The sequence below is a fragment of the Cucumis melo genome, chromosome 11, assembly GCF_025177605.1.
Source record: "Cucumis melo cultivar AY chromosome 11, USDA_Cmelo_AY_1.0, whole genome shotgun sequence".
In the NCBI taxonomy this organism is placed as follows: domain Eukaryota; kingdom Viridiplantae; phylum Streptophyta; class Magnoliopsida; order Cucurbitales; family Cucurbitaceae; genus Cucumis; species Cucumis melo.
The window spans coordinates 18,769,229-18,784,139 of NC_066867.1; the positions used below are offsets into that span (position 1 = coordinate 18,769,229).

Here is a 14,911-nt window from a genome sequence, read left to right on the forward strand (position 1 = left end):
TTAATCACATGGAGGTTCTTTTGACAAGGTTGGTAGCATAGCATTCTCTTGCTCGCTTAGCCAACACTTAGCTAAATTTTAACTTCTTTTTCTTGTTTGGCCGCCTAACTACAATTCATTAAACACATTGCTACACTTGCTTGGCCACCTACTTAGCTTCAAACTACATAACACTTGAGGCAAATTTGTTCATGCCTTTCAACAATCTCACATCCTCGCTTTCCTTAAAATCCAACATGGTTTGCCTAGCTAATAAATTAAACAACATAACTAAAGCAAGCTTCAGTATTCTAAGAAAAACATAAGGATAGAAAGTCGGGGGTTTACACGATCCCTACTTTCTTCCTTTGTCGACTCATTGATATGTTTCTTACCCTGTTGTTGTTTTCATTGTCATCTGTCTAAAAGTATTTAAGAAAAGTAAAATATAAGATTGGGTGGCATCGATTATTGACTTCTCGAAGAAAACAGAAATGTTAAAAGCTTAGAAGGTTGTATTTTGTAGTACAGTAAAAAAACAAAAGATGGATTATGAAAGACTATGGATGCGAATGAGACATTTACATGGATCACGTGACAAGCTCGTGACCGCCATGTTTAAAGGAGTCCCCACTTTCCATTCTCCACCAAGTTTAGAATGATTTATATATTATTATAATAAATAATTTTTTTTTTTTTTTTTTAAAAAAAAGAGTCCACTTAGGAAAGGAACCATGCGTGGGCCCTAATAACATATGCCTTAATCACAAAGCTAAATTTTAGGAAACTATAAAATTTGAAAAAAGAAAAAGAAAAAGTATCCCATTATTATTATTATTATTATTAATTGATTGATGGTGTGTCCAAATGGGTCGCAACTTGCAACTTCAAACCAAGTGGCTCCTTTAGTCAACCTCCCTTCTCGAAAGAAATACCTTCTTCCAAACACCCAACCATTTTTTGACACCTCTATATCTCTTTTTCTTAAATACAATTAAACATTTCAATGCCCATATTATTTCCAATTCCTAGGCTTTGAAATCTTCTTCCTTTCCAACTTTTTCTTTTCCTTTTTTTCTCTTTTTCTCTGGGACTTTGTGCTTCTCTTCTTTTTTATTTTATTCCTAAATCTTACTTTACTTTTAGTTTCGTTTCATTTATCTCATTTCCAATCAAAGTATGGATCCAAGATTACCCCCAACAAAATTTTATCCCTTTTCTTTTTCTCCATCATTATTATCTTTATTGTAATTAACAACCCAACAAAATCACAAAATTACTGTGTTTTTCTTTCATCTTTAATTTTTTTTAATTTACGTTTTTACTTCTAAATTTTTTATGAATTACAATCTTTCATTCTTTTAATATATTTCTTAACTTTTCTTTTTTCAACTTCTAAAAATGTCTGCAATGTCATTTTATTCTTATTTTTTAAATTATTGTTTGATATTAAAAAAATTATTCTTAAAAAAAAAGTATTTTTTTTTACAAAATTATTTTGATAGTTATTTTAAATATCTATTAGCAATAAACAATAATATATCTTCATAAATTACGGTTAATATCTACCAATGTTATAAGTGCTAGATGGTAGTACTTTATCAAGGTCTATCACTAGTTATCATTGGTAGACAATGACGTTTTGTGACGTTTGTAAATACTTTGGTTCATTTTTTTATATTTGAAAACTACTCAGTTATTTTTCTAATTTAAAATGACATGAAATTAATAGAATAATTAAAATAAGGAAGATTATTGTAAATGACAAAACTATTGAAAACATTTATAAATTATAGTAGAACTTTTATCGGTATATATCCTTGATAAAATCTGAAATTTTCGATTCATTTGGCTATATTTAAAAATGCTTCCTAAAATAATGTCATGAACCTTTAAAACTTATTCTTAATTCAATGTCTATGATACATTTTAAAAACTCAATGAGGGAAGATTTTTGTTTCTGATATTTAAAAGATTTAAAAGATAAGACCAAATGCACCGAAAATCAACGATATGATCTTCTCCAAATAGTTTATAACAGGGAGGAAGTATGCACAAGTGTTTGATATGAAGATAAAATTAAAAAAAAAAAACAAAGGCCAAATTGAGTTTAACCCAATTTAGGTAATAAGTTTCAATTTCCAACTCTTAATCGTACTTAACAAATAATAATAATAATAATAATAATAATAATAATAATAATAATAATAATAGCATAGAAAGGAATAGTGGGGAGTAGAGTGTTTGTTTGTAAATATTTTATTGAAACACAATTACCTCTAACATTAATTTTAAAATTTGAAATTATGATTAAATATAATTGAAGCATTGGAAGTTTATGTTTTATTGTGTTAATAAAACAAAAAAGTTCACCTTATTCTTATGAATACCAATTCTAAGAGAGACCTTGCTTTGTCCCCTAAGACACTTGGCTATGCCTTGTGTCTATTCTATGCCGTAATTTCAAATTATAAAAAGAGATTTATTAAATTATAGAGTAACTACAAATACACTCAATTAAACTAACATATAAAATTTAAAATGATGGTAATTTTTTTTTTTTAATCCAGCTCATTAATCGCATTTTTTTTCAAAATTAGGAAAGAGAGCACTAATAATAGAAATTTAAATAATTTCCAAGTTTCATATTGGAGGAAAATCACACGAAACGACTACATGAGATGAACAAAACGGCAACGCGGAAGAGCCAGACCTCTTCTTCTTCTGCTTCTTCTTCTTCTTCTTCTTCTTCTTCTTCTTCTTCTTCTTCTTCAGTCCTTCTGCGTCTCCTCCTCCACCCTTTCATCTCCATTTCCCAGCCCCCCAACTCTCTCTTCCAACACCTCTCCGGTTCCCCTAAATCTTAACCCTTTTTTAGAATCACAATCACTTCTTTCATTCAATCTCACCTTCATTTTCATGTCATGAGTTCTCGCCACCGTCCTCCCCCACCGCCGCGTCCTGGTACGCCGGACGAGAATGAACCCTACAATATAATACCCATCCATAATCTCCTCGCTGACCACCCTTCCCTTCGTTTTCCAGAGGTGCGTGCTGCCACTGCTGCCCTGCGAGCAGTTGGTGACCTCAGGAAGCCGCCGTATGTTCAATGGCTCCCTCACTTGGATATTCTCGATTGGCTTGCTCTCTTTTTTGGGTTTCAGAAGGATAACGTTCGGAATCAACGGGAGCATATTGTGCTTCATTTGGCTAATGCTCAGATGCGTTTAACCCCTCCCCCCGATAATATCGACACTCTCGATGCTACCGTTTTGCGGCGTTTCAGGAAGAAGCTGTTGAAGAATTACACTAATTGGTGTTCCTACTTGGGGAAGAAGTCTAACATTTGGATCTCGGATCGTCGTCAGGCGGATCAGCGCCGGGAATTGCTTTACGTTTCATTGTACTTGCTGATATGGGGTGAGTCCGCAAATTTACGCTTCATTCCTGAATGTATTTGTTATATCTTCCATAACATGGCTATGGAATTGAATAAGATTTTGGAGGATTATATTGATGAGAATACTGGACAGCCTATATTGCCCTCTATATCTGGCGAAAACGCTTACCTAAATTGTGTTGTCAAACCCATTTACGAGACCATAAAAGCTGAGGTTGAGAGTAGCAAAAATGGTACTGCCCCACATCGTGTTTGGAGGAACTATGACGATATTAACGAATACTTTTGGAGTAAGAGGTGTTTTCAGAAACTCAAATGGCCCATTGATGTGGGTAGTAACTTCTTTGTGACTTCTAGCAAGAGTAGGCATGTAGGCAAGACTGGGTTTGTAGAGCAGAGATCTTTTTGGAACTTGTTTCGAAGTTTTGATCGTCTATGGGTTATGTTAATTCTATTTCTACAGGCTGCAATTATTGTTGCTTGGGACGGGAGGCAGCCATGGTTTTCATTGAGGGAGCGAGATGTCCAAATTAAGCTTCTGTCTGTGTTTTTCACTTGGAGTGGCTTGAGGTTTCTGAATTCATTGCTTGATGCAGCAATGCAGTATAGTTTGGTTTCAAGGGAAACTTTGGGACTTGGAGTGAGGATGATTATGAAATCCATTGTTGCTGCAGCATGGACTATTTTGTTTGTAGTCTTTTATGTAAGGATTTGGTCGCAGAGGAGTCGAGACAGAGTTTGGTCTGCACAGGCTAACAAGGATGTTGGCAATTTTCTTATTGCAGCCGGCGTTTTTATTGCTCCAGAGGTTTTGGCTTTGGCTCTTTTTCTCCTTCCATGGATCAGGAATTTTATGGAAGAGACCAATTGGAAGGTCTTTTATATGTTGTCCTGGTGGTTTCAGAGCAGGACTTTTGTTGGCCGTGGGCTGAGGGAAGGCCTAGTGGACAATATTAAGTACAGCTTGTTCTGGATTCTGGTGCTTGCTACAAAATTCTCCTTCAGTTATTTTCTTCAGATCAAGCCCATGATGGGTCCGACGAGAGCACTGTTGAATTTGGGGGATGTGCCCTATGAGTGGCATCAGTTCTTTAGGGGGAGTAACAGATTTGCCGTCGTATTACTTTGGCTTCCTGTTGTCTTGATCTACCTCATGGATTTGCAGATTTGGTATTCAATCTACTCCTCTTTCGTTGGAGCAGCTGTTGGGTTGTTAGACCACTTGGGTGAAATACGGAATATGCCACAGTTGAGGCTAAGGTTCCAGTTCTTTGCAAGTGCCATTCAATTTAATCTAATGCCTGAAGAGCAACTTCTGAATGCCAGGGGGACACTGAGAAGCAAGTTTAAAGATGCTATTCATCGGTTGAAGCTTAGATATGGTCTTGGCCACTCTTACAAGAAGCTTGAATCTAACCAGGTTGAGGCAACTAAGTTTGCTATAATATGGAATGAGATAATAACTATTTTCAGGGAAGAAGATATTATCTCTGATCGTGAGGTTGAGCTATTGGAGTTGCCCCAAAATTCTTGGAGTATTAAAGTTATTCGCTGGCCATGTTTCCTTCTCTGCAATGAGCTATTGCTTGCACTCAGTCAGGCCAAGGAATTGATAGATGCTCCTGACAAATGGCTCTGGCATAAGATATGCAAGAATGAGTATAGACGATGCGCAGTCATTGAAGCCTATGAATCCATCAAGCATTTGCTACTTCAGATTCTTAAGCATAATAGTGAAGAGAAATCAATTATGACAGTTTTGTTCCAAGAGATTGATCACTCTATCGAGATTGAAAAGTTCACAAAAACATTCAATATGAATGCATTACCAGACCTCCATGCGAAGTTGATCAAACTTGCTGAACTATTGAACAAACCTAAGAAAGACACCAACCAAGTTGTGAACACTCTACAGGCCCTTTATGAAATTGCCACTCGAGACTTCTTCAAGGAGAAGCGAACAGGTGATCAACTAATAATTGATGGATTGGCTCTCCGTAACTCAACTTCTACGACTGGACTTCTTTTCGAAAATGCTATTCAGTTTCCTGATGTTAGTAATGAGAGCTTTTACCGCCAGGTTCGTCGTTTGCATACTATTCTTACTTCTCGGGACTCTATGCATAACATACCAATAAATCTTGAGGCAAGGCGTCGACTTGCTTTTTTCAGCAACTCCTTATTCATGAACATTCCTCATGCTCCTCAAGTTGAGAAAATGATGGCTTTCAGTGTTTTGACCCCCTATTATAGCGAGGAAGTACTATACAGCAAAGAACAGCTTCGTACTGAAAATGAAGATGGAATTTCGATTCTCTATTATCTGCAGACAATTTATGTTGATGAATGGAAAAATTTCCTGGAACGTATGCACCGAGAAGGAATGGTGGAAGACGGTGAAATTTGGACAACCAAGCTCAGAGATCTTAGGCTTTGGGCTTCATTCAGGGGTCAGACACTAACCCGAACTGTGAGAGGAATGATGTATTATTATCGAGCTCTCAAAATGCTGGCATATTTGGATTCTGCTTCTGAGATGGACATTAGGGAGGGATCACAAGAACTTAATTCTATGAGACGAGAAGGTAGTATTGACGGTATTGCCTCAGATAGGTCAACCCCATCTAGGAGCTTAAGTAGAATGGGCAGTTCAGTTAGTTTGCTTTTTAAAGGCCATGAGTATGGGACTGCTTTGATGAAATATACTTATGTGGTTGCCTGCCAGATCTACGGGACCCAAAAGGCCAAAAAAGATCCTCATGCTGAGGAAATTTTATATTTGATGAAAACCAATGAGGCCTTACGAGTTGCCTATGTTGATGAGGTTTCGACTGGGAGAGAAGAGAAAGAGTACTATTCGGTTCTGGTAAAATATGATCATGTGCTAGAGAAGGAAGTGGAGATTTACAGGATAAAGTTGCCTGGTCCCTTGAAGCTTGGAGAGGGTAAGCCAGAGAACCAAAACCATGCTATTATCTTTACACGTGGTGATGCAGTACAAACAATTGATATGAACCAAGACAATTATTTTGAGGAGGCACTCAAAATGAGAAATCTCTTGGAAGAATATAGGCGTAATTATGGAATTAGGAAGCCCACTATTTTGGGAGTCAGAGAGCATATTTTTACTGGTTCTGTTTCATCACTTGCTTGGTTTATGTCAGCTCAGGAAACTAGTTTTGTCACTTTGGGCCAGCGGGTTTTAGCTAACCCATTAAAGATTCGTATGCATTATGGCCATCCTGATGTGTTCGACCGTTTTTGGTTCTTGACTAGAGGTGGAATTAGTAAAGCATCCAGAGTAATTAACATCAGTGAGGACATATTCGCTGGTTTTAATTGTACGCTGCGGGGAGGAAATGTTACACACCATGAATACATCCAAGTAGGCAAGGGGAGGGATGTTGGATTGAATCAGGTTTCCATGTTTGAAGCCAAGGTTGCTAGTGGAAATGGGGAGCAAGTTCTTAGTAGAGATGTATACAGATTGGGTCACAGGCTTGACTTCTTCCGTATGCTATCATTCTTCTACACTACTGTCGGATTCTTTTTCAATACAACGATGGTAATATTAACTGTATATGCATTCTTATGGGGGCGACTTTATCTTGCTCTTAGTGGCATCGAAAATGCTATTGCGAGCGAATCTAATAATGGGGCACTTGCTACAATTTTGAACCAGCAGTTCATAATCCAACTTGGTCTTTTCACTGCGCTGCCAATGATAGTAGAGAATTCGCTTGAACAAGGCTTCCTTCAATCGATCTGGGATTTTTTGACCATGCAACTCCAGCTTTCATCTATATTCTACACATTTTCAATGGGAACTCGTGCTCATTATTTTGGAAGAACAATTCTTCACGGTGGTGCGAAATATCGAGCTACAGGCCGTGGTTTTGTTGTGCAGCACAAGAGTTTTGCAGAAAATTATAGGCTTTATGCTCGTAGCCATTTCATTAAAGCAATTGAACTTGGTTTGATCCTGACTGTTTATGCATCACATAGTGCAGTATCTTCGGACACATTTGTTTATATTGCCATGACCTTCACGAGTTGGTTCCTCGTAATTTCATGGTTGATGGCCCCATTTGTTTTCAATCCTTCGGGTTTTGATTGGTTGAAGACTGTATATGACTTTGATGAGTTCATGAACTGGGTATGGTATCGTGGCAGCATATTTGCAAAAGCTGAACAGAGTTGGGAAAGATGGTGGTATGAAGAGCAGGATCATCTAAAGACAACTGGGTTTTGGGGAAAGGTGCTGGAGGTGATCTTAGACCTCAGATTCTTCTTTTTTCAGTATGGTATTGTATATCAGCTTGGAATTTCTGCTGGCAGTACAAGTATTGCTGTTTACCTGTTGTCTTGGATATGTGTGTTCGTGGCCTTGGCAACTTATGTTGTTGTAGCATATGCTCGTGACAAATATGCTGCAAAAGAGCACATCTACTATCGGCTTGTCCAATTCCTCATTATTATACTTGCAATAGTCGTTATAGTCGCGTTGCTTGAATTCACGGCATTCAAATTCAGAGATGTCTTCACTAGTTTGTTAGCATTTCTTCCCACGGGATGGGGATTACTGCTGATTGCCCAAGTACTCCGTCCTTTCCTCCATTCAACCATACTTTGGGACATTGTTATTGCTGTGGCACGATTCTACGATATATTGTTCGGAGTGATTGTCATGATTCCTGTTGCAGTGCTATCTTGGTTACCTGGGTTTCAGTCAATGCAGACGAGGATCTTATTCAACGAAGCTTTCAGTAGAGGGCTTCGAATATTCCAGATTGTTACTGGAAAGAAATCCAAGGTTGATCAAGATTGAGGTAATTGTTTTATCTCCAATGTTTGCATACCATCTCTACTCAGCTGGTTAGTTTCTTTGCAATGGTAACTGATAATATAAAATTGTCATTCACTTCAGGGTTAGAGCGTCAGCAGCAGATGTAGAAAAATCATACAACTTAGTTTCTTTGAAATCTTGCTCTAATCCGTTGATGTTCTTCGAACACCAGAATCACTTTGCATAGTCTGAAGCAGATGTGAACTCTTCTACTTGTGATTATATTTGATTCATGTTTCAAATTTGTGTCCGGATCAGAGTCTCATCGGTAAATTTGTTGGTAATTTTGGAGGAAGTTTTATGTATTATATCCTCCCAAAGAAGAATACTTTGTAATAGTTTTGTCTGATCTGGATTATTGCTGTAGTTTTTGACATTCTTTCTTTCGCAAATGTCGTGAATTGTTGATGTAAAAATGGAACATATATTATTGAGATTATACATATATTTTTGCACCCAATCCAACCAATTCTATTTTTAACTTGTAAATATTAATTATGTTGGAGAATTATTTATAACTTTTTTACATATTCACGAGGTCCAAAGAATGAACATTATTATCGTTTGGCTTAAAAAGAGAAAAAAAAAAAAGGTCCATCTTTTACCAAGAAAAACATTAGCAATTTAGGATTTAATACGTTTTTTTTTTAATCAAATTTTTGTTTTGCGTAACTTTACAGCAGCCTCTCTTTTTTAATCATGAAAATTGGCTTACAATTTTTCTTTTACTGATTTTCATGTTCACGTTAGTTCAATGGTTCTACCATCCCCAGATAACATAAGAATTCTTCAGAAATTTTCATAGGCAATCAGCTATGATGTCGATAAATTTTCCGACCCTCTCAGACTGAAGAAGTTAATAGCAGACACGACTTTAAGCTTCCAAGCTCTAGCTAGAGAGGGCTGCTCAGAAGCATTTTGACAAAAAATTGTATGCTAGTAAGGTAAGATTTGCAGCTTTGGTGAGGACTTGAAAAGTAAAATAAAATAGATTTATGACTTATATATTTGCTCAAAAAACATTACAGCTTGTAGCAGTTCATGTGAAACTCAATACTATATGTTAAACTAACTAATCTATTCTGAATATGTATCAACAGAAGAAACAAAGGGCAGAGAGGCAAAATAGCAGCAAGTGAACAAATTGAATTCTCAAATAAGATAGTCAGGTCACCATCTCTGAGCACACACATACTTCAATGCTTTTAGCTGTTGGGTATCTCCACCAATTTTTGCCAACCTGCATGATTGCTCTATAATAAGCTGATATATCGATGATCTTTCCCATGGGACGATCCCGAAATCATCGTTACTCTCTTCCATTCCTTCCACAAGGAATTGCCATGCTAAAGAGCCAGCTCCTGATCTCTTCCTCTTGGCAGATTTGTAAATGACGTCGTAAACAGTCTTGTAAAAACTATCCCGTTGAGCATGGGTGAAGCCCTTGTTCAGATCTGACAGTCCAAATTCGGTAAACATGACTGGCTTCTTCAACTCTTTGTCACCATCTTCAATATGGGAGAGCATCCACTTGGAGACGAATTTCAGTTCATCTTCAAAATCTTGATCGTGAAACCTAATCGACACCGAATGTTTATGTGGTTATATAAATAACAGGTTTAAGAGCATGGACATAAGTAGAATCATTGACGGTTGCCATCCAAGTTTTAAACTGAGGTTCATGGATGCTTACCAATGGTCGGGGTAGATATGAACAGAGGCAAAATCCACGTGTGGGATCTCAGAATTGCGGATGAAATCTGATCCAAGCCTTGATGCCCACTCTTCCGGGTTCACAGTAGACTTCTTTGGGCTATTTGGACCATAAAATCCTTCCAGCCCAACAGTCAGTAGATGTTTCTTGTCAATCGATTTAATGTAAGCTGTCATTTCTTCAATCCATTCCTGCAAATTTTATTCCAGAGTATAAGCTTATGCATAGTCTAGAAACAATCTTTTTTCCTTTTTTTTTCCTTTGGGGATGGGGGGTGGGGGGTGGGAAGAGAAACAAGAGATTTGATGACCCGATCCTGGAGGCGGCATTGATGTGAAATGATTCCATCCTAAAAACCAATGAAACCTAACCTTCAACTAACATCACAAAGCGCAAAACGACAACTAACATCACAAAGCGCAAAACTTCTTTTTGTGACAAGACATCTTATCCATCGCAAAATAGTCACGGATATTCATTTCAACATTATGTTTCTTTAGATCATTGCTGATTGGACAACTGTTGATTAAAAGAACATTGCTATTGAAATGAATTGCGTTAGGGCAACGACTATTTTGCGAATGGAGGGATGTCTCTAATGCGATAGTGTGCTATGTGATGTCAACAGAAGGTTAGTTTTCATTGATTATTTAGGATTGGGTCTACATTAGTGCCTATAGGATTGGGTCATACATACAAAAATCTCGAAAAACATACATTAGGATCAAACACAAGGTCTAAACGAGTCCATTTGTTAATATTGCTTCTACCATTAAATGATAAATATATATTCCACATTGGGATTGGTAGGTTCGTTTCAAACGTTGAGTTAATTATGGTAAAATTCACTTAAAACATAGTGAAAAATAAACGTAATTTTCCTTTAGAGAAATCAACTTGAAGCAAAGTCGAGGTTGAGAAATACCAAGTAGGAAGCTCATAACTTTCACAAGAAAAAGTTTGTAAGAAAGAAAAGTTGCGTAACAATCCCAAAATTACAATAGTGAGCTATGAAAAGACTCAAACTGGAGTACAGTAAGTTGAGTGAGGTTTAGTTTTCATTTGGTTTAACATTTAGAAGCAAGAAGAATCAAAATCTTACAACTTAATTGAGGAGTATACCAGAATCCATTTATTCCAATTCTCATTTGGTTCAGCATTCAGAAATCAGAAGAATCAAAATCTTAAAACTTACTTGAAGTGTATCGCCTGAAGCATCGGTCATGCAACGTGGCTCATTAATCAATTCCCATCCAAAGATGGTGGGATCATTTCTATATTCAATTCCAGTGATAGAATTCTTTCTTGTCAGGACAGTCTGACAAAGTGAAAAATATAGTGCACATTAGAACCACTAAAACACCATAAGGTAGGATTTAGCAATGTAAGATCAGCAAAGACGAGGGTAAGAATTTTTGTTTCATCCAGAGAACTAATGGCTTATACAATGACAAATAGCAATTGGATCAATAAACTCAAAATCCATGGTATAGCTCAGGATGCATACCAAATCATCAATGTTATGAAACATATTGGACAAACTCATTCATAAATAAGGAATGTACCTTGATATAATTTTTAAAATAAATGCGTATCGATGGATCATAGAAGAAGGAATCATTGGAAGAGCTTAAACCAACACCATCTTGCCATGCCCACTTCACATACTGAGTCTTCCCACCGTATGCTTGCAAGTTGTTAACTAAGCTAAGTAGAAGTCTTATCCCATGCTGCCTTGATTCTGCAATGACATGATCCAAAGCCTGCCACCAGGAAGGACCAGTTAAAACTTAAGCTGATAACAGCACGTCACATATGCATTTGCGCAAATAAAAAATGAATGTCATCAAACTAAACAATTGCTATGGAAAACATATATACAAACGTATGTGTTTTCTTGTGTATTTTTTGGATAATGTGTCACTTTCCTTATTTCTCAAAAAGAGAAAGAGAGATGGACATAGAGAGTTTTCTGGTTCTTCCATGAATTCCAGTCTTCATTTTATGAACTTGAAACTATATTGACAAGATAACAAACAAAACCAGATTGATCATCCACAGAAATACAAGTTATAATGCTTCTGATTGGGGTTAAAGAACATGAGAATTCAAATCATACTCAATTAATCCACCTTTAAATGCCAAAAGTCACCGGTAACGAACATGGAACTGACAGATAATTTATTGTCTTCACTATAATTCATTCACCTTAACCATAATGGCAAGAACTACTGTTCCTTTTCCAAGAAAATCATGCGATTCACAAACTAATTCCGCATCGTTTTATGACTACCGACACAGTTTTTCTGTCGGTGGAAGCACCCAAGCTTTGCATAGCCAATGGAACCTTTCAAACCCTGCAGAATCGCTCATCTCTCTCTAAAACAGACATTACCATAAAATTTCAGAAAAAGAAACAAATTACGAACATAAAACCAAAGCATTAAGAGTAGAATCAAATAAATGAAGAATCCAATCACAGAAACAGCAGGAATCTCAGAAAATGCAGCTCAATCAATACCTTAAAGACTCGCTCGTTAAACCTGCCGGGAGAAACCTGAAGGGCATTATAACCACCATCATTGAAAGCCCAAGTCCGGCAAACTGTAAGCCCCATCTTCCTCGCCGCCTGCAGCATGGCCCTGATTCTAGGCTTTCTATATTCCTCAACGGAATGGTCCATAAACCAATAAGAATTCCATCCATTAATATAAAACGCCTTCCCATTTAATATGAACTGCGTTCCGTTCCTCTCTACAAAATCCACTATGGGGATTACTTTAGTATCCCCAATCCTCAAATCTCCAAACGACAAGTAAATGAAAGCCAAACAAGATGCGAATCCAAGAATCGGGTAAAACAACCCATTCCCCGCCATCACTACAAACAGGGCGATTGAAAACCCAAAACGCAAATCGAAACGATTGTAAAAAAAAAAAAAAAAAAAAAAAACTCAATGTTTATAGCAATCTATCACAGAAAATCAAAGAACCACTCATACCCAGATGCGATTTTACAACAATAAACCACAAAGAACGAAAATGTCGGCAAAATCAGACGATGTTATGGTATACCCAGATCCCTATTTCTACCACAAATGTACGCCAACGATTGTTCGTGAAGGATTGAATACTAATAACACTCGCAGTTGAAGCTAATTGCAATCAATCATTGGTTTTGATGAATTTATAAGATTGAAGAAACCACACCAACACTTGTCGCCCAAAAATTAATGAGAGATTAAGCAAAAGAAGAAAAAAGAGGTTGAGAGAGTATGGTAGAATGTTGGTATCTTTTGATGGTTTAATTAGATCTACAGACCCGCTTATTTTCTTTCGATCTTTTCTCTCACGACCCCAAAAAGCAACAGTCTTGTTCAACACACGTAAATGGGCTATTTTCAAATTTTCAACAAAAACCAGCAGAGATTAAAATATTCATCTTTTTTTTTTTTTTTTTTTTTGATAAAATCTTTCAAACCCCCATAATTTTCTTTTAATAAACAGACAAAGATCATCTTACTTCTTACAAAACTTCTTCTGAATCACTCACATGTTAGAGTTTTTCCTTGTCTCCCATCTTCATTTCCATTTTTTCTTAAAGCTATTTCATCAAAGAATCTAAGTCCTTGGGCATCAGAAAATAAACAAAAACAATAAAAATGGTACATTTGCAATTGGTAGTCGATGGAAAGAATTAATTAATCCATCAATGAAACAATGGACTTTATTTAGTAAATTCTTAAGCATTGTTAATTATGGTGAAACTAATGAAAGCGGCAACCATTAATTGGGGAAGAGAGATTGATATTAACGTTGATTACAAATCCTCGTGATTAATGTTGTAATTATTGGTTAGAAAGTGGATTAGTAAAAGCTGGCGTTTCTTTATTAGTACAAAAGTAATATTTGATTAATGATACTTTCCATCTTTTTCCTGTTTCATTTTCATAGGTTAATTGAAATGGGAGGCATTTTGTGGAAAAATTTGTCCAAAATAAACTAATCTAGGTTTCACCCTTTTTTTTTTCTTAACTAGCATACTCTTTTTTGTGGTCAAGAGTGTTTCTCCTGGATTAATCTCAATCGAAATCGACCATAAGATTTTAATTTCAAACGTTAGTATTTGAAATGACTAAATACTTGAAATGGCAAAATTCCCTTGTTTTTTTTAAAAAAAAAAACCCTTTACCTAACCAAAGCTAATCTAGGTCCTTACTTCACCTGAGTTGTACCTGAAACTATTGTCAAATTCAAGCTTCCACACTTTGATTTGCATCCTTAAAATGCTTATTTCTTTCATTAATCGTCATTACATTCGCATCCTTAAAACGCTTATTCCCTTCATTAATCATTATTTTCCTGAGGTAATTCACAAATAGCGGCCCACCAATCTATGTGTACAATGTTGTCATTTCCTATCCAAATGACCAAAAATGTTCATCCATTTACATCTAAGCTTTGGTTTATCCTCGAATACAATATGAGTTTGAATAAAGTTTGATCTATGAGTCCATTGACTAACAATGTGTTCCTAGTAGAATTGAAAAACGACACAAATGCGTTGGTTAACAAAGAACCTGAAGGCATATTGGATTCTAATGTTAATAATAATGATTATGTATATGATTTGGAGATTTAATACAAAATGATCAAGTTCTATTGGTCTCAATCAATCTCAGGCCACAAGTGGCCCAAGATTAAATATAGGATGCTCAGTTAAGTGATCTCGATCAATCTCAGGCTACAATCGGCTTGAGATTTAATATAGAATGACTAAATCATGTGTTCTCGGACAACATAGGGCCATACACATGAAAATCTCATGCCATACTGAGTAGTATTAAGTTAGAACTTCAATTACAATTTTGGATTGTATTGCACATGGAAATGTAACTTTGAAGTACATTAAATTAATTTGTTGGTTAGTAAAATTTGAAAGTATTATAATTTGCATCGAGATATAAATCCAC

At 36.2% G+C, this 14,911-nt stretch overlaps 2 protein-coding genes and 1 non-coding gene across 4 annotated transcripts; 2 read left to right on the top strand and 1 right to left on the bottom strand.

Moving 5' to 3' along the window:
• The first annotated feature begins 2,634 nt into the window (after positions 1 to 2,634).
• Positions 2,635 to 8,685, top strand: LOC103490530 (callose synthase 12-like). The gene is made up of 2 exons (XM_008450070.3): positions 2,635 to 8,208; positions 8,307 to 8,685. Exon 1 carries the CDS (start codon positions 2,904 to 2,906, stop codon positions 8,205 to 8,207), a length of 5,304 nt encoding a protein of 1,767 aa, XP_008448292.1. The 5' UTR covers positions 2,635 to 2,903; the 3' UTR covers position 8,208; positions 8,307 to 8,685.
• On the top strand, positions 5,848 to 5,928 carry LOC127144115 (small nucleolar RNA J33). Its single transcript, XR_007815736.1, has one exon. It is a non-coding gene; the product is annotated as a small nucleolar RNA J33 (small nucleolar RNA).
• Positions 8,686 to 9,203: 518 nt separating the features above from the next.
• LOC103490531 (mannan endo-1,4-beta-mannosidase 2) lies at positions 9,204 to 13,343 on the bottom strand. Of its 2 annotated transcripts, XM_051079141.1 has the most exons (6): positions 12,941 to 13,343; positions 12,461 to 12,819; positions 11,505 to 11,702; positions 11,135 to 11,257; positions 9,919 to 10,130; positions 9,204 to 9,801 (listed from the first exon to the last, which is right to left on the bottom strand). In XM_051079141.1, the coding sequence occupies exons 2-6, from the start codon at positions 12,815 to 12,817 to the stop codon at positions 9,396 to 9,398; spliced, it is 1,296 nt and encodes a 431-aa protein (XP_050935098.1). In that variant the 5' UTR covers positions 12,818 to 12,819; positions 12,941 to 13,343; the 3' UTR covers positions 9,204 to 9,395. The 2 variants fall into 2 exon arrangements, with proteins under 2 accessions (XP_050935098.1, XP_008448293.2); XM_008450071.3 differs by having other exon boundaries at positions 12,461 to 13,342.
• Between the last annotated feature and the right edge of the window lie 1,568 nt (positions 13,344 to 14,911).

What these genes read in the sequence shown, in the direction of transcription:
- LOC103490530 (XM_008450070.3), top strand. Translation starts at nt 2,904, where the DNA reads ATGAGTTCTCGCCACCGTCCTCCCCCACCGCCGCGTCCTGGTACGCCG.
- LOC103490531 (XM_051079141.1), bottom strand. Translation starts at nt 12,817, where the DNA reads ATGGCGGGGAATGGGTTGTTTTACCCGATTCTTGGATTCGCATCTTGT. An exon ending in TTAACGAGCGAGTCTTTAAG is followed by an intron (nt 11,703 to 12,460) that starts GTATTGATTGAG and finishes TCCTGGTGGCAG; the next exon opens with GCTTTGGATCATGTCATTGC. An exon ending in CATATCTACCCCGACCATTG is followed by an intron (nt 9,802 to 9,918) that starts GTAAGCATCCAT and finishes GGTGTCGATTAG; the next exon opens with GTTTCACGATCAAGATTTTG.